The sequence below is a fragment of the Nilaparvata lugens genome, chromosome 9 (genome assembly GCF_014356525.2).
Source record: "Nilaparvata lugens isolate BPH chromosome 9, ASM1435652v1, whole genome shotgun sequence".
Taxonomy (NCBI): Eukaryota; Metazoa; Arthropoda; class Insecta; order Hemiptera; family Delphacidae; genus Nilaparvata; species Nilaparvata lugens.
Window position 1 is genome coordinate 17,042,231 of NC_052512.1, and position 24,350 is coordinate 17,066,580.

Consider the following 24,350-nt stretch of genomic DNA (forward strand, 5'->3'; position numbering starts at 1 on the left):
TCCAAGTCTCAACTTATTCTACACAGACTATAGTTGTAAGCAAAGACCTTAAAGAGATATAGACCCACAATGCCTATGCCTTCCCAATGATAGTCTTACTTGAAATTGAAGGCCGTCATTGGGGTATTTTATCACGAGATATTATATCTATATATGTTTGTAATATTATAGATTACAAAGGCATTGGTATGTGATAATCTCATAGGTTGACCCCTCAATGGCCGATTTCAATTCCAAGTACGACACTAGCGCTGCATGTGAGTCAATGCATCTTTAAGGTCTTTGGTTGTAAGATTTGATATGATTAAGTTCAAATGGAAATTTTAAAATATGGAAAATATGCCGATTGCTGTGAATGATTTTTTCTTCTCAGATTGAAAAAAAAATCAGAGGTCTTAATCAAGTTCTTAGGTACATTATTTACATTAATAAGCAGCTTCTGTCTACTAGTAGGCCTACACATGAGACATTATATATATAGATTCATGAAGAAGGTTTCACGTCTCACTTTTCAATTAGCTATTTCATTCTTTACATTAAATATTTGATGTTTACACATTTTTGTAAACAGGTTTGCTTGCATTTACTGTGAATTGAATAAATTCTTTCAAGACTCCTTTTACTCTCGGAATATAGCTTTTTGGAATTTTACAGGAGCATATAGTGTTTTACAATTTTCTATATATTTTTTATGGTTAGTTGATCGTTCTCGGTGCAACCAAGCTGCCTCAGAAAAAAACATATACAATAACATTGAAGGCCTTACATTTTTCTGTATGGAATGCTAAACTATACATATCAAATTATTTATTATAAGAAAGGTACAGTAGTAAAACTATGCATAAATATAATAATCATTCGGTTACAATTATTATCATCATCATCATCTATTATTGAATACATTGACATGAATTTCATGAGTGATTCGTGTTGGAGGATCATATTCTTCATGATCAACGATTTCCCGATCTTTCTATTCCCATTATACAATAAATTTATGATATATTCATGTGTATGATAATTATAAGGAAGCATTCATTCACTTAATGTTACTCAACTATATTATAGTCCGATTGTTTTGTATACAATATATATATTTAAGAACTTATGTAGTCTTAGTGATGAATACCTATATGTATTCTTTGTGATACTTTTCCATCATTCAGTGTATAATCATAGAGAAAATATATCATATTTTAATCATAATTATGCTATCTTTCCTCTATGGTATAATATTGTTCTTTCACTCTGAAACCAGTCATGATAGTTGTTTATATTATTTATGAAATGAATGTGTATAATACATTTATATGCTTACTTAAAATGTGTATAAAGTTGTGTTTTAAAGCGTTGAATTCCAATAAACCAAATTGTGAACAAATATATTTGTAAGTTATACCTATTAGAGTTTTATGTTCCCCTCAATCCAGAATGTCCATTCCTTGAGACGGTTGCTTTGACCGCAGCCACCCCTAGTAAGTTTGAAGCCGGTTTAAAGCTCGGGATTTAGCTGAGTTCCAGACTCAGTCCTATTATTGAGTTATAAGCATTTGAAGATGAGTGATTTCTCTGATCTGTGAGTGGAGGTACGATTTCATGTTTCAGTGAATGACTCACCCTGTATTGTAGCGAAACGTCTCATATTATAGGACAACACTTGTCAAGCTCTATTCATAGCCCGAATATCAACCAAATCTGGGAGATTCGCATTTTTCATGAAATCCATTAGTAAAATCTTGAGTTATAAGCATTTGAAGATGAGTGATTTCTCTGATCTGTGAGTGGAGGGAAGATTTTTTGTTTCAGTGATTGACTCACTCTGTATCGTAGTGAAACGTCTCATACTAGTAGTTCTGTGAACAGTAGGCTAGACCTCGCGCTCAGTGAGTTACATTGACCTGTTGTTATGTTTTCTCAAAAATAAATAAATAATTTTATCAATAAAAAATGTCTAGAAAAATCCTAAATAAACAGAGCTTTCTGTCCTATATCGTACCGTGACGTGTCGTCCCGGAATGTGAGTGTGAGCGCTGTTATCAGGTCTTGCTGCAACTGTCTGCAACGTTGATGGAAAGATACAATTTTCAAGATGTTCGATGTTTTTGAACGGGTAGTATCGTAGTCCACTAGACAGCTGATTTATGATGAATAATTCTATAGTCTGATTTTTACTCCAATATTGGCGTCTGAAGGACGCTTCTTTTTCCTTTTATATTATCCTTTTAAAACCTTGTATATACGTTAACGCGCAATTTAAAAAGGAACATACCTCTCAAATTTCATGAAAATCTATTACCGCGTTTCGCCGTAAATGCGCAACATAAAAACATATAAACATTAAGAACCGTCGACTTGAATCGTCACTTTGTTTTGGCTATTTATTCATTTATTGTATAAAACACTATAATCATAATACAATTATGACATTGGAGGAAAAACTAGGCTGAGCCTGTACTATTTCTCTCCAAAAATTTTGATAAAATGTTAATGTTGTCCAAAAGTTGACATTATGTAATCACACACTGCTTCGTCACTTGATTTTCGGTCCAGGAATAATGATTTGAAAATTTAGAATTTTGAAGGTTGATGTTATACTATAAATGAATCACAATGGTTATGGTTTCGTTATCTGCCGTACCGTAATATTCAGATCTCAAGGGCGAGACTATATAAGACGTTTGCAGAGTCGGCAAGGCAGGAAGCTCCCCGATTGGTTGATAGGGTTGGTGCCTGAAACCTAACCCCCTGTATGGTCTCGCCCTGAGACTTGTACAGGTAATAATAACAATATCGAGTGAACTGGCTGGCTCAGGTCTGGTGTCACAGTTTTCAGGTCGCCACTGATCAATTTCAGGGCCTCTGACATGACCTAACGACTGTTTTTTAGGCAGCCGGGACCCAAAACAATGTTACAAATAATGTTAATCTATTACAGAGCAATTACAAAATTATTATAATCCAATGCCTCGAATGGAGTGGAGACCTCCATGGATGTCCCCTTCAATAAAGTATATATATAACCTTTTTTCAATTCACAAGAAATTTATTATCATTTAATCTGATAACTACAGCAGAATAGAGACATCTAAATAGATGTCCCTATAAAGTATTCATTTTTTTCAGTTCACAAGAAATTTATGGTTATCTGACATATTGATAGTCCTATAACTATAGCAGAATTAGAGACAACATCTAAATAGATGTCCCTATTAATTTTTTTCAGTTCATTGGAAACGTATATTATCTGAGATTGAATTGAGCTTGATTGAAAATTTAACAGCCATTATTATTCTTTGGACTGAGTGCCTCAACACCAGGGAGTTGTTTGCCTCCAAGGAAGCTCATTGCTGCTCCACCATCCATGCTCATGAATGATACATCTTCTTGCATGTTCATGGACTTGACCAGAGCTGTCGTGGCATGACCAATGACCGCCGTGAACGCACCCCGTTTTGTAGCCTCGGCCACAGACTTCATCATGCAGCGACTGCCACATGAGAACTTGTCCATCTCAAACATACCCGGCACCCCGGTCCACAAAATGGTGCCAGCTCTCTCCAGCACACACTTGGCAGCCTTGCGACTCCGCACCCCAACATCCAGTGCCATGAACCCATCTGGTACACCATCCTGCACCTTCATCTCACAAATGTCAGCACTATCTGACATCTGATTCGCCACTACCAAGTCGTCGGGAAGAGTCACTGGAACCTGGGAACTCGCTGCCTTGTCCAGAATGCACTGAACAGATGCTGCGCCATTCTCGTCGAATTCGGAACACCCTATATCTATCCCACAGGATGCTTTGAGGAAGGTCAATGCTGGTCCTCCTGTCACTATCAACTCATCGACTACTTCAATCATTTTCAATATGAATGGCACCTTTTCAGCCAGTAGTTTCCCTCCAACAATCAGAACCATGGGTTTCTCTGGACATTCTGTCATTTTTGAAAGCATTTCGATGTCCTTCTGCAGAGAACATCCAGCTGCTCTAATTTGGAAACAGGTGTTTGTAACGGAGGCAGCCGGGCTGGCAGATACACTCAGTGCATCATTCACATAGATATCAGCCAGCTTCTTTAGTTGTGACTTGAAACAGTTCACCTCTTCAGGTTTAGCGCTGATCTGGTGTCCACACTTATCACAACCGCAACCCTCCTCTTCAATGTGGAAACGCAGATTCTCGAGCAGGAAAACTTGGCCCTTGGTCGCTTTGCAGAGGGCAGCCTCCACTTCGACGCCGACACAGTCCGGCAGGAAGGTCACCTCTTTGCCAAGTTCTTTCTGGAGTGCGGCGGCCACCGGACGCAGCGACAGGGCGCAGTTCTTCTGGCCGTTGGGACTGCCCATGTGGGACGCCACCACAACATACTTGGCTCCCGCTTCCAGGGCGAATTGGATCGTTGGCACACTGGCAACTATCTTCTCAGTGTTGGCCACTTGGCCACATTCTATTGACACATCGAAGTCGACTCGTATCAGGACTCGTTTACAGGCAACATCTGCCTCCTCAATTGTTAGACGATCGAACGGCATTTTCAAAGCAAAGAATTTCCACAACTGTTACCTGTGATGCAGAAAGAATGAAATATTCAAGGTCCTATATTTGAAAATCTATCTATTTAGATACAAAGTTTCTGGCATTTTCAAAACAAAGACTTTCCACGACTGTTACCTACCTGTGATGCAAAAGTAATGAAATATCTCAAGGTCTTATAATTATTCATTTATTTAGATACAAATTTTTTGGCATTTTTAAAACAAAGAATTTCTACAACTCTTACGTAAATGCAGAAAGAATGAAATATTTCAAGGTCTTATTTATGTCAAAATTATTGCAGAAGCAATATGGTAACTACGGTACAAAATTATTGATTTTTTTGTGTAGGGTAGTTAAGATGTTGATGTTGTGTTAATTATTCATATTCAGTGGTTTTTGAATTTTCACTTTCAAACACTGTTCCTAAACTATATCAGGGTTATTATAAAGACTTTTTGTTGATATTGTGGTAGTTATTCAAATTAAATGAGAATAATTTCTTAGTCTTCTTATTCAATATTATTGTAAAGAGTTCAATCACGAAAAATAACATCAATAATTATCAACTGAAACCGGTCTTTCTACTCTGATGTAGTTTAGAAACTGTGTTTCAAAGTAAATATTTAAAAACCAGGACTTCTTTTCTGTCGAAAAATAGCTTAACGGTAGAGCATGCCTTAAACTTTTTTTTGGTCCAATTTTCCTAAGCAAACTGTAGCTGCACTGTATTATCGTAGTTGCTATATAGAGCTCCTATAGCTGATGTATAAAATACAGACTGCAATATACTAAGATGGATAGGTATAAATAGAAATATAAGTACCCTTTTTAAAATTATTGGCTAAAGTGCACGTCCAGTGCCAACATACCTGTCATCAAATTTTTGTTTGGGATCGATTTAGTGTTATTTTGAACACAAAATCACAAAAATTAAACGGCGCTCACTATTGTTTTTAAAATAAACTAAGTTCAAAGTAGCAGAACTTTACATGCATTTAACCTATAGGCTAAGTAGCAACCATAAGTAGCTAAGGTTAGGAAAAGCTGTAGGTTAGGAAAAGCTTTATGTTAGGAAAGCTTAGGTTAGGAAAAGCTTTGGGTTAGGAAAACTCAGATTAGGAATATCATAATATTTGATGATTTCAATAATCAAAATGGCTGCTCTTCATAAGTTAAATTCATGTAAAATTGTGCTACTTTGAACTTAGTTTATTTTAAAAACAATAGTGAGCGCCGTTTAATTTTTGTGATTTTGTGCTCAAAATAATATATTAAATCGATCCCAACCAAACATTTAATAATAGGTATGTTGGCACTGGACGTGCACTTACACCAAATTATTTAGTCACAAAATGTTTTGGCTGTATGATACCATTATCAAGTGATTAGAAAATTAATAAAAACATGTTCTGACTGAATAATTTCAAAAAAGGGTACTTAAGCTGCGTTTAAACCAAAGTTAATAACAAATCCTTATAGATTCTATTAGTTTGAACACAACTTATCATACACATGATGAACATAATTATGTGTTTGCCAAGTTCCGTTCAATTAATAGAATCTATAAGGATTAAGTCATTAACATTTTGTTAATAACTTTGGTGTATGTAAACCCAGCTCAAGATTTCTATTCGTATTTATATTCAAAAGTAGCCCTAAAGAAAAAAATACAGTAAGATGGATTTCGACATATCAGTGAAAAGTGACCGGTCCAGTAAAAAAATATTATTTTCTTTAGTTTTAATAAAACAATTTATATACTTGCTCGGTCGTGAATAGTCCCATTCAAATTTTATTAAAATAATATTCTGACTGTACCTACCAATCACCGTTATCATTGCGATCCCTTAATTATTATTATATTTGAAGAAAATTTAACTTACCGTTCAAGTTAATTTCACTTGAAAAATTGTGTTACCTAATAAGTGTCGCAATGAAATGACAAAAATTTGTTCTGTACCGAGATTTTTGCAAAAAGTCGAAACAATTTGAAAAGAATAACTAGAGTGTTTGAGAGTTGCATTCAATCTGTCTTTATTTATCTCTTTTAAATTGAACATATGATTCACAAACACAGGTTGCTTACTTCTTCTTTTCTTTTCTATCAAATGTTTTGGTTTGAAAAATAAAATAAATCTCAGTTTATTTTATGTAATTTGATTTTTTTGAAATTCAAATTGAATATTGGGAAGTGTTATGATAGAATAGAATTTTTTTTAATTGATGATAAAATAATAGTGTTGAGATCAATTTTTATATCAAAGTAAAATTTTGTACTGTATTGAGTAGTCTATAGCTGCATTTACACCAAAGTTATTAACAAATTGTTTATTTTTCTGTCCTTATAGATTCTATTAGATTGAACTGAACTTGACAAACACATATTATGCACATCATGTGTATGATAAGTTATGTTCAATCTAATAGAATCTATGAGGACGGAAAAATAAACAGATGGAATTAAATAGAGAATGCATTTATTCAAATGCTAATTAATATATAATTATTATTTAACGAAAATCCTAAATAAATGCTGCAAATCACCCCGAAGACTTCTGCTACTGCAGACATTGATAACAGGGTTAACAGCTAGATGGAAATTCGATGAGAACTACTATCCAAAAATTATTTTATAATTAATATATAAGTTCTCATCGAATTTCCATCTAGCTGTTAACCCCTGTTGTCAATGTCTGCAGTAGCAGAAGTCTTCGGGGTGATTTGCAGCATTTATTTAGGATTTTCGTTAAATAATAATGAAAAATGAACATTTTTTTAATAGCTTTGGTGTCAACGCAGCTTTAAATTTTTAAGTTGTAGTGTACGGTATGATAGTGAATTTCCTTGTAGGGAAATTAAAATTATTGAAGTAAGATAAAGTAATTTTCATTTCAGTAGTAAATTTCTATTTTCATTCAAGTCGCTATCAATTCTTCAGAAATTGAACAGCAGCTTCCATTTTATTAGAACAATAAAGCTGGGTTTACACCAAAGTTATTAACAAAATGTTAATAACCTAATCCTTATAGATTCTATTAGATTGAATGGAACTTGTCAAACACATATGCTCATCATGTGTATGATAAGATATGTTTAATCTAATAGAGTCTATATGGATTAAGCTATTAACATTTTTTTATTAACTTTGGTGTAAACGCAGCTTAATAATAATTACTATTATACTTCTGTGCTGACTTGAGCTAATTTTCATCTTTATTGTTAGCATTGGCTTCTCCTCTACAGAGCCACTACATTGAGGTGCACGTTATAATGGCAGTTTTTATCTTTGTCTATCATTCAACAAAGCGGATAGCGCTATCTCTTTCTCGCTTTGCTTTGTTGCCAGATCTTATCTTCGTAGAATTGATAATTATTTAACAAAATATTTCATCTTAATGATGAAAAATTATTATGAAAATATTAGAGAATATAATTTCCTGCTTAATAGAATATAATTGATTATTTCAAACGAGAATGAACAGTTAATATTACATCAAATCTGTATCAGTTACCGTCTATAGAAAGCATTGACAAGACAGAGGATCGGCAACGTTGTTCTGCTATCTTTCTCCACTTATAACGTGGACCTCCATATACAATAATATTGAGATGAAAAATCAAGTACCTTTTTACGTTACATTATAAATTTATTTTTAATTATAATATAACACTAACTTTAGAGCCATTTTCAAATACAATAATCATGAAACATGATGTTGTTTTCAATACGAAACATGCTGCAGATAACTGATAAAATCTGAGAAAATTACTTCATGCTTTTTATTTAGTTTTCATTTTTGTTTTCTCTGAGGTATTAGCGAAATAATTTGCAAAAAAATCCGCCCGTCAGGTGGAATCGAACCACTCTGCCGCAAGACAGCTACAGATTTGAAGTCTGCACACTGGACCACCAGCGTTCAGCCGGGCAGTTCCAACTAGTGTTACAAACCTGTTTTTAAGTATCGTCAACACAGATTCCATCAACTACACACATAGTACTGAGCAAGTGGGAGGGATTTGATAGTCAGCCATTGATGGGTAGGCACCAACTATACGGGCGGAATAGACGCGAAGGAAATTTTTCACTGCAAGAAAAACAAGATGCATGTTCTCTTTTATGGAAAACACTATTGAGGTCCACGTTATAATGGCAGTGGAGAAAATATAGGAGAACAACGTTGCCGATCCTCTGTCTTGTCAATGCCTTCTATAGACGGTAGCTGATACCTAGGTTTATTGATGTAATATTTAACGGTTCATTCTCGTTTAAAATAATCAATCATATTCTATTAAGGAAGAAATTATATTTTTCAATAATTTAATAATTAAGATGAAATATTTTTTCAATTAATTATGAATTCTACATTGTTAAAAAACGATCTGGCAACAGAGCAAAGGGAGAAAGAGATAGTGCTTTGTTGAATGATAGACAAGGGTAGCAACACCAATGTTAATCAAATACTGTCTTTCTTATAATCATTATAATGTCTTTATTATTGTTATAATGACATTGTTTGATTGGCAATAGTGTTAAAATTGATTTATTTTTAAACTTGAAAATGACCAAAGTAGGCCGAAACTAGTTGTTTGAAATGTTCTAGAGTTTAAAATGTTTTAAATAAAAGGGAATTTAATGTTTTTATATAGTTTTTAATAATGTTAATAAAGTAGCCCATATACAATTGAAGTGACTAACTAACAAATTAATCTCATTTGAAAAAATAGTTATTTAATCATTGAAAAAAATATTCTCTTGACAAATAAATTATAGACTTAATTGATTAGGCCTATTTCAAAGAAGAATCGAACAGTTAATTATTAGATATATCGGTATCCGCTACCCTCTAGCAGAGGCAAGGCAGAGAATTGGTACCCATGGTAACGCTGTTCTCCTATCTTTCTCCACTGTCATTATAACTCGAGGTTCAGAGGTCCTGTAAAAGTGTCATTCATTTTTCAGTTCAACTTTCAAACCGCTCTTACTTATTCTGGGAGTTCGAGGACCACACTAGTTGGGAATAACTGGAAATTTACTCCAATATTTTTTTTAGAAAATAAGTTGACTTTGAAAAGGATCTATCATCAAATTAAGTACACAATATAATAATCTAAATCAAGAATTTATTCAGTAATGTGAGTTTGAAAATATTTTTTCAATGTTGTTTTCTAATAGCAAAAAGTGAAAATAATATTGTTATGTACAGAGGTATAGTTGGAGACGTGATGTTTTCAATAGAAACCAGTAATAATATTAATAGGCTATTAAAACTAATATTCCGAATGAATTGGTTATATACTATCTGGTAAACAAAAAAAGATTGCTATACAAAAATTATGAAGCATTTTATCTGAATAGAGATGCAATAGGCCTAGATAGGAACTCATTAGTAATCAAATACTGTGTATTTCAAATATTGTTATGATTACTTATATATGCAGGCACAGTACACAATGATAAATTTGTCAGTCAGACAGACAAAAGAAAATCCAAGTTAAAACATAGACCTCACAACATTCGGTCAAGTATTCTATTATTTCAGAAAAAGGGAACTATAATTTTATTTTATAAATAAAAATAAGTTGTCCTGATTCCATACATTTTGAGAAGATATTATTTATTTATTTATACATTGATGGATACAATATCATTCTCAACTATGAATAATTTATTTTGGCATGTGTGAATATTGTTCTCTATAGCAAAGTTGCCAGCCGCTGTTCAAAATAGAATAAAAACAGAGAGCGAGAATGAGATTTTGATATTGTTCATATCACTCAAACCCACACATAAACAAATTTAGATTGACGTAGACATTGTTTGCCAGCCACGGATAAATGGAGTTGATGGTCAACTTGAGGTAACGTTAAATTAGTAACAAGTCAGTTTGAAACAATAGAAGTGAACTTTCATCCGAATGTGGATCTCTTGAATTTTAACGAGATCTAATTATAAAAAAAGAACAATTAAAGTAGTACTCTATTTTGACAATAGACATTCATAAAAAAACTGTTTCATTCTCAATTATTGACCGAGCGAAGTGAGGTCTAAGATTCAAGTCGACGGTTTGGCATTTCTCCTAATGTTTAAATGTTCAAATGTTTATATGTTGCGCATTTACGGCGAATCGCGGTAATAGATTTTCATGAAATTTGACAAGTATGTTCCTTTTTTAATTGCGCGTCGACGTATATACAAGGTTTTGGAAATTTTGCATTTCAAGGATAATATAAAAGGAAAAAGGAGCCTCCTTCATACGCCAATATTAGAGTGGAAATCAGACTATAGAATTATTCATCATAAATCAGCTGACAAGTAATTACACAGATGTGTGGAGAAGCCAATCTATTGCTGTATTTCCATAAGGTCTATAGTTTCAATCAGGTACTTATGGATGAGAATACTGCGTGAGGTCTACTGTTCACAGAACTAATAGTTTATTAATCTTGATTAAAATCTTAAAACTAGTAGTTCTGTGAATAGTAGACCTCACGCAGTATTCTCATCCACAAGTACCTGATTGGAACTAGACCTTATGGAAAGCAATAGACTGGCTTCTCCACACATCTGTGATTCACTTGTCAGCTGATTTATGATGAATAATTCTATAGTCTGATTTTTACTCTAATATTGGACGTATGAAGGAGGCTCCTTTTTCCTATTATATTATCCTTGAAATGCAAAATTTTCAAAAACCTTGTATATACGTCGACGCGCAATAAAAAAAGGAACATACGTGTCAAATTTCATGAAAATCTATTACCGCGGTTCGCCGTAAATGCGCAACATATGAACATACAAACATTTAAACATTTAGAGAAATGCCAAACCGTCGACTTGAATCTTAGACCTCACTTCGCTCGGTCAAAAACATTTAAACATTAAGAGAAATGCCAAACCGTCGACTTGAATCTTAGACCTCACTTCGCTCGGTCAATTAATCTTAATTCAAATCTTAAAATAATCAAGCATCTTAAATCTGTGTAAAATTATTATCTTTATTCCAGTTTATTTTGATAGGCCTATCTAGTAGGCATGTATGGAAGTCGTAGGAGCAGTATTGAAAATATATAATGAGAAAAAGGAATATTAGATAAATTCAATAATAGAAAGATATCGTACATTTTATTGGGAAATCTCTCTTTAAAACACAATATAATATCTTAGACTCTCTCAAATAACCACCCACCTTCTAGTAAAGATGGAGCAAATTTGTTTATTTCCTTCAGTTACAATTCTTGGAAGTGTCTGATATTCTTCTTATGTTATTCTATCAAACTCAATATGAAAGAGTTCACATATTATTCTCGTATTATATAACTTCTCAATTTAGTTATTTTACTCCAAAATCAAGAAAGAATGATTTTCCCTTGTAGCCCAACTATTTTCAACTAAAGGAGATTCATTGTTTAAGAAGCTTAGAAAGCTTTACAAGGAATGGTAAATGTTATTCAAGAAGTAATAATTAAAAAGGGTACAGGATATTTGAGTTTCAATTTTAGTTTTTATTCGAGGGTATCACCCTCAGAAAAAGAAAAAAATCGTTATCTGAGTGTCCCGGATCCATAGACATTGCGTAAAAGTTAAATTTGACTGCTAATCCTGATAAAGTTATTTCTATGTTCAAAATCTACAATATTATTGAAATCGTACAGTACCGTAATGAATTTTGATTGTGAGAAAATTATTTATTTTATACAATTAAACATTTTAATTTTTATTATTATGTGACAGATTGGAATTTAAATCTCAATTGATCCATGGTGGACCGTTTAGTCTATAAATACGTGTCAGCTATAATATTGTTCTAATGTGATAATAGGGTTATACAGTTTTGTGAATTAGAATGCACCTATAGCGTCGATATCATTATAAAACATTATTAAAAATAATCTATGATTTTAATTATTATCATTATTCAATGCTACTCATTTACAAGCACTAAGTACAAGTCCATACTCCATCACTGTTTTTAAGTAGTCTCACGTTCTTTAGTGAGGTCCACGTTATAATGGCAGTGGAGAAAGATAGAAGAACAACGTTGCAGATCATCACTGTCTTATCAATGCCTTCTATAGACGGTAGCTGATAGATGTAATATTAAATGTTCATTCTTGTTCAAAATAATCAATTATATTTGTTCAATAATTCATAACGAATTTTCATAATTAAGATGGAATATTTTGTTAATCAATTATTAATTGAACATTGTTAAAATAGATCTGTCAACAGAGCAAAGCGAGAAAGAGATAACTCTATCCACTTTGGTGAATGATAGACAAGGATAGCAATACCATTGCTAACCAAACACTGCCATTATAACGTGGACCTCACTATAGATCCACCAACTTTTGTGTACCTTATTCTATTGGTCTACAATATGCTTGTAGATTCAGGCCTCGAGTTAGTTATATTATAAATTTATCATTATACTAATTATACAAAATGAATTTATGGATCTGGAAGGTGAATACTACAACAAACAAAAACTTCTCCACTATTTGGTTTCAAATATTGGTAAGTTAATTTAAAAATACAGAGAGTTCATAAAATCTGGTATAATCCCATCCATATTCACTTATCTTTTCAAGGCTAGGCTACTGATTACTAAAAAAAACGATCAAGTATCCTTTATTTTCCATTCTATTGTGTTAATAACTGGTTAGCCAACCATAGTTGGCTAGGTATTTTTCCTCCTTTCTTTCTTTTCAGCACACCCCGCCAAGAAGCCTGTTTTTGTATTTTACTAGAAATTTATTTTTGATTGTGATTTTTTGTGTTTCGATTTCTTTTATGTTTATTGTATTGTGTTGATTTGAATAAAATTATTAATTGATAATAATTATTCTCTCATTTTATTGTGTTAATAATGAAATAGAGGGCACTTGATCAACTACCTACCTTTTATTTTTTCATTTTATTGTGTTTATAATAGAATAAAGGATACTTGATCATTTTCATTTCGTTTCAATTCCATCAATGTATGAGTTTGGGGCCGTATTCATAAACGTCTCACATTTCTAGCCAATCGCACGCTCTGGTTGCCAAGCAAACCTCAATTGGCTAAGACAGTTCTTAAGTGTCGTTCCAAAAAGTGAGAATGAGCCAAGGAATGGAGCTACTATCGAACTTCGATAGAATACAATATGATTATTTATAATACTCTAACAGTAGTTGATATTCATGAAAATGCTTGAAAACTGTAAAAATGAAATAAATAAACTACCTACATTCATAGATTATTAATAAAATTTTTAACTTTCAGCCAGTTTATAGTGGAATGAGCGAGTTTCACAAATAAATTATTGTGCATATCTAATTTTTACTGTCCCCTACTTTGAGTTCTATGCCTATTGTCTGTGAATAAAATTTAGTGTTCTAATTTTCTTAATTTGAAGTCCATCTATAACTTATGAGCATAATCATTATTTAAAGATAAACTGTTTCTTACTATGATTGAATTATATTTTATGATACCGGTATACATCATCTAAATCATCCTCATAGTATCGTATATTTAAGATTAAAAAATTATCATTAAATATTATCATTGATAAAATGAGCAATATATTATTCAAGTAATTCTTGGTTCATTTGTGAATATCATCATTGAATTTCAATGATTATTCCCTTAATTTATTTAATTATAATAGACTACTGTATAAGCTTTCACTAGTAGCCTATTTATTTCTTGAATGAACTTGTTTCAAATATTAAAGGTTATAACAGAATTAGTATCAATAATTTCATAAGAAGAAAGCTACAGATAACTGAATGACGATAGCATGAATATTTTATATATATCTTATATCTTATGGTTCCCTGTCAGCTAGACAAATTGAAAACAATTTTTTTAGTTTTTTGTTTTAATGAATATTGTGAATTAGGCCTATATTGAATCATAATTCAAACTACTTTATTTTTCAAGTATTTTTGAGATAGAGAAACAATTCATACGGCATTTTACTGGAAATTATATGAAAATTCAATATTATTTTATTATTACTGAATATTTTATCAATGATGTAATTAACCTTCCGGCAGGCGCGCTGTTGTAAAAAGTACAACAGGTTGTAAGGTATATCAACAGTGTCAGTTTTTTTGCTGCACAAAACTATTGAATGGGGTGGTGTTAGTGAATGAGTCACCTATGCATTTCAAAACTTTCCCCCATCACTCCACTGAGTTGCAGTATCAACCGAGCCATTGGTCAGTCTAGGTGCAATTTAGTAGCGACAGTGCATAAGTCGCACTGTGCATAAGATAGGGAAAGACTGTATTCGGGGACTGTAAACGAACCAATAACACAGAATTGATGGCTTTGCTTGATGTACCTTATTGGGCTACGAAATGGTAATCATTAAAATGTTTATAGGCGTAAAATAATCTAAGAAGGTGGAAAAAGTAAATATAAAATTAATTTCTATGTTTTGACAGTAAACAGATTACATAACACTAGGAAAATTGGATGTTGTACAAAATACAACACGCGACTGCTCGTGTGATTGAGAAGGGCGCGACTACCGGAAGGTTAATTAATACGAAATATATGAGAAACCATATAATATACAACTCGAGGAATTTTAAGAATTGATTGTTTCGTTTCTCATTATGAACATGAATTTATCGAATTGTAGCTCCAAAGTAGAATGCTCATATTGTATGAATAATGCAAAGAATTGAAGATAGAACAATACCTACCAGCATAATTCATAGAATGGGAAACGATATTATCAATGATGTTCTCAAATTAAACTTAGGCTATAATATATTATCAGTGTCTTACAAAAATATAATATATTACATAGGCTACCTATTCATAACATTACTTACATTTTTGTCTTTGTTCGCTTGTATACATGCAATCGAAATCTAAAGATATTATTCAAAAAAAAAAAAAATACTAACTGAAAAACACCGTTTTATTTTGTCACATCCACACTTTATTAGACAGATACTACATTAATATCTGTAGATGTGACAAAATAAAAGTGTGTTTCTTCAATTATGGAAAAATACTAACATTATTTTATATTGTGATCCAATATGTATCTTAAAATCCTACAATAAATTACCGGCAAGAATGTATTTGGTAACTCACTTATTTAACCGACTCACAACCCACATTTGATTCAGAAACACTGAATGAGATGAATATAATTTATTATCATCCTATTTTAGTAATAGATTTGTGTTAATAATTACAATATTCTCATAGCATATACATATCAATCATAGAAATAAATTTAAGTTCGATTACCGGTACCTAATAATTCTCAAATGATAAAATAAATGTATACTGAGGTCCACGTTATAATGGCAGTAGAGAAAGATGGGAGAAAAACGTTGCCTCTTGTCAATGTCTTCAATACTAACTGATACAGCTTTAATATTAACTGTTCATTCTCGTTTAAAACAATCAATTATATTTTATTAAGCAATACATATTTTTTCCCGATAATTTCATAATGAATTTACATAATTAATACCAGGCGCACACCGACGCGAATATATTGCGGAATTTTGATGCGGTGCAAATTCAATTCGGAGAACTTGCCGTGCGCAAATTTAATACCATTGCTGTGTATGTGCTACTGGCGCAAACCAATGCGTTGCAAAATATTCGCAACTATTGCTACATGCAGCATAAGATGAAATATCTTGTTAATTATTAATTCTAACAGAGCAAAGCGAGAAAAAGACAGCGCTATCCGCTTTGTTGAATGATAGATAAGGATAGCTATAACATTGCTGATCAAACACTGCCAATAAAACGTAAACCTCACTATATAGATAAAAATGATATTAAACTAAATTATTATCTTATAACACTAGATAAATTTCAAGAATTTAATAAATCTTCGATATAGCCTACTCTCTCAATTCAAATACTTCAGTGAAGATGATATTATTATATATAGATATAAAAAGTTCTAAAAGTTACATATCCTAGGGCCGAAATATGACTAGAAATATTATAAATATGGTGGGAGTAATATCTAAAAGAATGAATTATATAATCTAGGAAGAAATCTTAAAGTCTAGTTTCGATTATTTCTATTGGAAGATAATGACACTACCTATTATTTTATGGATACCTACTGCAGACGATGAGTTCGGTAGGCTACCTAAAAATCTCTGATGCTCACCGTCTGTCATTGTTTATGAGCTGGAAACTGCAAAAAAGAATAGAAGTTATCAAAATGTGAAGCTATCAAATGTTATCGAATGAAGTTTTTAAATGCATGGATAAATATGAATAGATAGATAAAATAAAAATCTGGTGTGGCGCACTCACACAACTTTCCTCGCCGTTATGAAAATTGATTACCTGACGCTAGTGTTCACGCGCATCTCAAGTCTACTTGTAAACAAAGATCTGAGCCAGCTGGTGACAGGACAATAACGCTGGAGACATACGAGGTCTGCTATCTCTTCATAGTGAATCATTCAACAGTTTGCAATTGGATAATCACATTTTCCCGAATCTCGAGCTTATTTTCAATTTTAGCTGAGAATGTTACTGAACATTAATTGTAGAGATTTTCATGATCAATCTTTTCCACTCAAAATGTTTTGTTTAAATTGTATCTGAAGCCTGATAATTGGGAATCTAAAATCAAACTTTGCATAGATGGGGCGCAGCTCCTGAAATTTTTACAGATATGGGTTTTGTGGCAGTTGATAGAGCTTATCAATGACTATTCTAGGTATGAATTTGATCAAAATCGTTAAAGCCGTTTTCTAGAAAATCGCGAAAAACCCTGTTTTTGACAACATTTTCTCCATTTTAGCCCCCATCTTGAATTGCATTTGATCGAAATTGTTCGTGTCGGATCCTTATATTGTAAGGACCTTAAGTTCCAAATTTCAAGTCATTCCGATAATTGGGAGATGATTTATCGTGTACACACACACACACACACACACACACACACACACACACACACACACACACACACACACACACACACACACACACACACACACACACACACACACACACACACACACACACACACACACACACACACACACACACACACACACACCTATGGTAATAGGGCAAGGAAAGTAAAAATATTGAATTAGAATAGAAGTTATAGATGCACCTAAAGTCGCGTTTACACCAGAGTTGTTATCTGTGTTTTCTTACAAATTTAGACAATTTGATGCCAATCTCTCAAACATTACAGCAACATTATTGTCGTAAACTTGTGGAAATCCTTGTTTCCTAGAAATTTCGTTCACCACTCAGTACGTGGAAACACTGATAAAGTTGCCAACAGCATGTTCTCCCTCGCCTCTCTGGGCAAAAAATGGAACATTTTTGTTGCTCTACATTATTTGAGTAGCCTGTTTCCTAAAAACAAATTGACAACTTCTTAGTAGAACTATTTGTTAGTTTACCCCCCTCGGCTCAATTCGGGACCTCTGTTAAGGCTGTGCAAAGGCTAAAAATGAACTTTTCACTCGTGATATTTTTCGATTTGTATATCATCAAGCTATCAAAATGAAAAAGTTTTCTCAGGAAAACATTTTTTTCTGATCATTACGGTACTTTTTGAGATATGAGTGCCTAAAGTTTGAATTTTTGGGACAGAACATTTCAAATTCCATAAGAGATAAATCCATGAGATTTGGAGGATAGATTCTTCATGGTATTGTTGATCTAGTAAAACCAAAATTTCCTTAAATATCAATTTTTAAGATAGTTATTCAATTTACTAAAAATAACCAATAATAACTTTTAGTTGAGTTATTTTTGGTGAATTGAATAACTTCTTCAAAAATTGATATTTTCAGAAAATTTATGTTTTACTAGATCAACAATACCATGATAGATTCATCCATCCTCTACCTAATAGATACCTACTAATTATCTATATTCCTCTACCTAATTTATCTATCCTACCTGATAGATCCATCCTCTAAATCTCATGAATTTATATTCTACCGAATTTTAAATGTTTTGTCCCAAAAATTCAAACTTTTGGCATTCATATTTCAAAAAGTAATGATCAGAAAAAAATGTTTTCCTGAGAAAACTTTTTCATTTTGATAGCTTGATGATATACTAATCGAAAAACTTTGAAAAATATCACCAGTAGAAAGTTCATTTTTAGCCTTTGCACAGCATTAACCTTCCCTCTCCCTAGACCTAGACTCCTCTAAAGTTTTTCGCCACTGCGAATGAAGAGTTTGAAAACTTAGTATTATAGATTTTTCCAGTGAAATATGTCTAGTGCTGAGGGTAGTGAACTGTCATAGTGGTTTTTACAGCAATGATAATGTAGGTCTAAAGGCTACTATCCTATTACCTTACTATCCTAACCACAATAGAGACTTCAATCTCACCCAAGTCCCTACCTACTTTTACCTTTGAATAGTCCAAAGACGTTAAAGAGGTATATACCCACAATGCCTATGCCTTCCCAAATTGAAATTGAAGGCTGCCATTGAGGTATTTTAGCGCGAGAAATTCAAAAATTATAGGGGAGAGAATGCTGTTTTGGCGCTGCAATACAGTTTAATATTAGGCTGTTTAACTTAGGGAATATCATTTATATGATTTGAAGTTACCAATAATCGGTTCTTCAAGTCCTCATAAATGATAGTCCCGTAGATATAATATAGTTTTAATAATTCACTGACATAAGTGTACGGTAAGTTAATTAACATTTTGCCTTTACTCAGATGTAAGTTAACTGCTATCTTTTTAATTTTTCTGGTCTCCATGACAAACAAACGGTGTTTTGAAACGATGTTATTATAAATAACCTTATTCATCTAATAACATAGGCTTTTAAAGTTTTGTGCTTTGAATTTTTATAAAAATGCTATTTTTCGATCATTGATAAATAGTGTTCTGTGCGATATTTTAGTATTATATTTTTCATCTATACTTCTTTAACTTTATAAATTTGAATTATAATTCCAATAAATAAATGAATGAATTAGTACATTATTTCTGTAATCATAAATAAATCAAACTAATATTTGTAGTAGTAGAATTCATAAGTTTCTGGCAAACTTTAAACTATTATTTCATAAGCTTATGGCATTGAAGTTCTACATCCTTGTTCACTAGATTAACTCATAGATCAATGGATAGCTTGACATTATTAAACTCAATAAATATACAGGATGAGAGTATGAAGTAACAGTATTTAAGAAATACAAATGCAATAGGCTAGTATGAATATCCATTCGGCAAAACCTGATATCTCATTTTTTTCGAAATCAGATTACTTTATTCGTATTCCTCATATCAATATTTACAAAATGGCAAATTCAGATAATTATGTAATATGAGCTCTAGTAGTGGAGTTAAGCATGAATGATGATTAGGCAGACTTCAATGAAAGTATTCAAGATATTTCAAGCACAAAACAGGCATCAAGGTCTATATTCCTAATAAATCACATTTCAGATTCTTTGAATAGTCTAAATCAGTTAGCCTAATAGAAATATTACTTCCTCACTCAGACTTTTCATATTAATTCTTGTTTACAAAACAAGTAGGCTACCAAAATATTTAGGCCATATTAGTAATTTAGCATAAATTCTTTTATTAACTGCTACTGGTATACAAAGAATAGAACTAGAATAAAAATCTCTAATAATCAGACATTAGATGTATAAAAATAAATTTTCACTAACTTGTGTTAGTAAACTTACCTAGGCTACCAGGCCTAGGTAAGATCTAACCTGGGCCTTATTACAATCAATTTATTTGGACTAAACCTGCAAAAATTAAATATGAGTGGTTGCAAAGTTTCAAACTATCATAGATGAATAACAAGTGAGCAATTAAAATATTAGTCTCAAGTATTATCAAACGTATTGCTAAATGTATTTGTTTTGTAGTTACATGTGATAGAAAATGTTGACACTTGACAGTTCTATTTGATCTATTGCTACAATTTATAGCTGAACAAAACTTTTTCATTGCTGGTAATCTAACCAGCTATGTTTCCAGCGTTTCTATGTAACCAGAATTTATGGAAATTTCAAATAATTCAATATTTATCATTGATTAATCCACCATCCACAAACAAATCACCACTTATGGGCCTGTAATAATCTTCCAGGTTGACCCCTCAATGGCCGATTTCCACATGTTCAATTCCAAGTAAGACACTAGCGCTGCATGTCAGTCTATGCATCTTTAAGGTCTTTGGAATAGTCCTTTGTCTTTTTTCCTCCTTACACTGAGAGTTTCGAGTCTCGTATCTACACTCGTGCTCATTCAATTCATTCCTTTGTCACACTGCCCCACCTCTCTCCCGCTCTTTTCCTCTCTCTTTCTTGCAATCTTTCTAACAAACTGTATCACCTCTCTCTCTCTCGAGCACACTCTCACACTATCTCCCTCGCTCACTCGCTCTCTCAATGTACCTTCAAGGTAGCTCTCCCAAAATTCATTCGCGGTCTAGTCTAGCTTTCCTCCGTTTTTCTTCTTTCCCTACCACTTGCCCCACCCATCTACATTCGTCCATCCTGGTGACATGTGTTTTGTATTATTAAATGGATGAATAAATTATAAATACAGTAATGTAGATGATGCCACAGTAACCAGTTCATAGATAGTGCGTGGAGTTTTCGGTTCAAGATTTTCCAGTTTTATTCAACATTTAAATTTTTTGGATAATTGTTTCTAGTTCTGTGAGATTGAGTAATTCATGATATCTATATTTATTGAAGATTTATTGGTTTTTTGGAGCGTAAATTGTTATTTTTAAAATGATAGTAGTTTAACCTACAATTTTATTTTGACAATAGTAAAAATTTGAGAAGGAACAGTTTTGGGCATAAGCCTGTTGTGCCTTCTCACATAAGTGTAATTATTGTACATGACTGAATAAATAAAATGATGAATAAAACAATATAAAAACTTGTAGTATATTTTATTAAAAACTTTATATTAATGACTAGTTTTGACCACAGGTCATTTTCAAGTTAAAATGTAAAAAATAAACAAGTTGATACTAGATAATAATGAACATATGCTTATTTTCATATGATCAATTTATTTCTTATTCATTATTTTTGGTTGAAGTTATGGAATTTTAATCATATTTAGTTTTAATTTTATCAAGAATAGAATTATTTAAGTCAAGTTGAATCATATTTATAAAATTATTCCTTTTTGATTTGCAGTTTTATAGATATAAAATTCTTCTTTTACATTCAATTTATTACTTTCTTTACCAAAGCTTAATATTTTCATATTAGAATTTATATCGATATAACTATGATTAGTTTCTATTACTGTAAAGGTTCAGCAAACGACGATTTTTGAGTAGTATTTTATTTTGAAGCCTGAATATGTTCATTGAACCTTTTTTGGAAACATCTACGTGTTTGATTTTACAATAAAAAACGTGTAAATCTACATGTAAAAAAATTCACAATATTACTACATTCCAGTTCTTAAACGCCTGACTTTTTAAATTGTTCTTGTTGTATTTTTTATTAGAAATTTTCCTTATTAGATCAAAGCATTATTTGTTGTTTTGCATCCTAAATAGAATATATATTTGTTGTGAAAGTCTTCTTAATTGCTTTATTGAGAAGTGTTGTATGGAACACAAAAATGTTATTTTACACATTTTAACTTGAAAATGACCTATGGTCAAAACTAGTCGTTAAAATATTTCAAAGTTTTCAATAAAGGGTAACTTACTACAAGTTTTTATATTGTTTCTATTAATTTGAACAAAAGTAGCCCATATAAGTGAAGTGATTTTATAAATAAATATATATCTTATACTCACTTTCATGTTGGATTGCAGCAGAATCTTTGCAAAAGGAAACTTCAGTTAACCCAATAAGCAATCGATATAAATTTTCAGATTGATTGGAAAGAGGAAATGCCTAACCAGGATAGAGATGGCAATCCTACAATCTCGATGTAGGGGAGGACCAAGTTATGTGGGATTGAGTGAGGTTAGGAAGGGTTTTGGGCAATCGTATGCTAATGCAAGGATCTGAGCAGAACGGCTGTGACAACTAGGGACAACGTCGTGGTCACTGCCACTGTTGTCACGAAGACAACCGTTTTCGAAGCGGAACTTTTTCGTCGCAGAGGTGGGTCGATGGGCTCCAGGCACTCGAATTCACAGCAGTGCTCCCCGATCAGGAACCGTTTGCACCGTTTCTGCAACAAAATAGGGCCCACAATTTAGCATCAATACCAACCATCACAAATATCAACCATCTATATCATAAGAGAGAGTAGGGTTATGTTTGTTTGCATCAAAACATGTCAATTTGTGGATTGCATAGGCCTACCAGAAAACCGGGAATGATTCAAGTCTCCAAATTTCGCACATAGATTCTAAAAATATCAATCTCATGCACCTCTTCTTCTTCTTCTTTGGCTGTGCCTTATCCCATTTAAATGGGGTCGGCATTCCTTCCTCTTAGTCTGCCTCTCCACAAAGCCCTATCCAATGCTTCCTCTCTCCTCCAACCACTCTCCCGCAAGTCAGCCGCTATTCTATCTCCCCACCTCATCCTAGGTCTACCTCGTCCTCTCACACCATCCAAAACAAAATCCTGCACTCTTCGTCCAGCATAATCCTCCTCCCGTCGCTGTACATGCCCAAACCACCTAATCCTTGTCTCCTGCATTTTCTTTCCCAGTGGTCTAACTTTTACAGTGCCTCTGATCAATTCATTTCTTATTTTATCTCTTCTTGTAACCTCACACATCCATCTTAGCATTCTCATCTCAGTCACTTCCATCTTTCGTTCCTGTTTCTTTGAAATGGGCCATGTTTCTGTTCCATACAGCATAGCTGGCCTCACAACTGATCTATGCACCTCAACAATCTCATGCACCTCAAAGCCCAAATTTCAATTTTTCTTCTAGATTTTTCAGAATTAATGTTCGAATTTCATTCATGGGACATGAATACATAGGCTACCTTATGCTGTATATAGAACTATAATCTAGAGAGACTACCTCTTCAAAACATATGTATAAAATTGTCAACTAAATCAATAAGCAGTCTAATTTTGTAAGGTTGGCATTAAGTTGAGGAAGGTTTCTAAACAAGATTTGAGTTCTGCCACTTTATTAGGTTAGCACCAAGTTGATGAAGGACTTATCTATACTATAATAAAGGAGAGAACTGGCTTATACACTTACAGGATAGGAAAAAATTATGTTTGACACATCATCACGTCTGTACTACTGGTCTGATTAACTTGAAATTTTGCATAATTATAGATTTAAAATTAACCGAGGAAGGTTACTGGCCTATTTTCAATTTTTCAAGATTTCATTACGTCAAGTTTTAAAATAGACCCTTGTGGAGCAGGGGTAACATGCTAGTCACAAATAAATTTGTCTCATCTATACTCTGTACAAAATTACTTTTAACTTGGGAGGGACATGCGCAGCAGAGAAGGCACACAGCGGTAGGAGTAACGAGAATAAACATAGAATAGGCCTACGCTCTTATATGAGCTGCATTCTATAGAAGGTATTGACAAGACAGAGAATCGGCAACGTTTTTCTCCTATCTTTCCCCACTGCCATAATAACGTGGACATCACCATAGGGCCATATTACATCTACATAGTGACTATACTCTGTACAAAATCACTTTTGACTTGGGAGAGAATTGCGCATACGGCGGTAGGGATACAACGGAGGCGATGCTGCTGTTCTGAACCGACCAGCGTCCTCCAATTTCTATAGTGTGGTCCACGTTATAATGGCAGTGGAGAAAGATAGGAGAACAACATTGCCGATCCTCTGTCTTGTCAATGCCTTCTATAGACGGTAGCTGATACAGG

The 24,350-nt window shown here is 32.8% G+C and overlaps 2 protein-coding genes and 1 non-coding gene across 3 annotated transcripts in view; all 3 read right to left on the reverse strand.

Moving 5' to 3' along the window:
* Window positions 1-3,051: 3,051 nt before the first annotated feature.
* On the reverse strand, window positions 3,052-6,609 carry LOC111063707 (probable phosphoglycerate kinase). Its single transcript, XM_039435574.1, has 2 exons — window positions 6,424-6,609; window positions 3,052-4,567 (listed from the first exon to the last, which is right to left on the reverse strand). Exon 2 carries the CDS (start codon window positions 4,534-4,536, stop codon window positions 3,274-3,276), a length of 1,263 nt encoding a protein of 420 aa, XP_039291508.1. The 5' UTR covers window positions 4,537-4,567; window positions 6,424-6,609; the 3' UTR covers window positions 3,052-3,273.
* Window positions 6,610-8,380: 1,771 nt separating this feature from the next.
* On the reverse strand, window positions 8,381-8,467 carry Trnastop-uca. The gene has a single exon. It is a non-coding gene; the product is annotated as a tRNA-Sec (tRNA).
* A 4,978-nt stretch (window positions 8,468-13,445) lies between these two features.
* LOC111061063 overlaps window positions 13,446-24,350 on the reverse strand; it is a 44,772-nt gene continuing 33,867 nt past the window's right edge. Inside the window, exons 3-4 of the mRNA XM_039435576.1 lie at window positions 22,319-22,701; window positions 13,446-16,714 (exon numbers count right to left, since the gene is read on the reverse strand). Coding sequence (XP_039291510.1) covers window positions 22,519-22,701 — 183 coding nt within the window. The 3' untranslated portion in view covers window positions 13,446-16,714; window positions 22,319-22,518. The remainder of the gene's footprint in view (window positions 16,715-22,318; window positions 22,702-24,350) is intronic.

Coding starts and splice junctions, on each gene's coding strand:
- LOC111063707 (XM_039435574.1), bottom strand. CDS start 4,536: ATGCCGTTCGATCGTCTAACAATTGAGGAGGCAGATGTTGCCTGTAAA.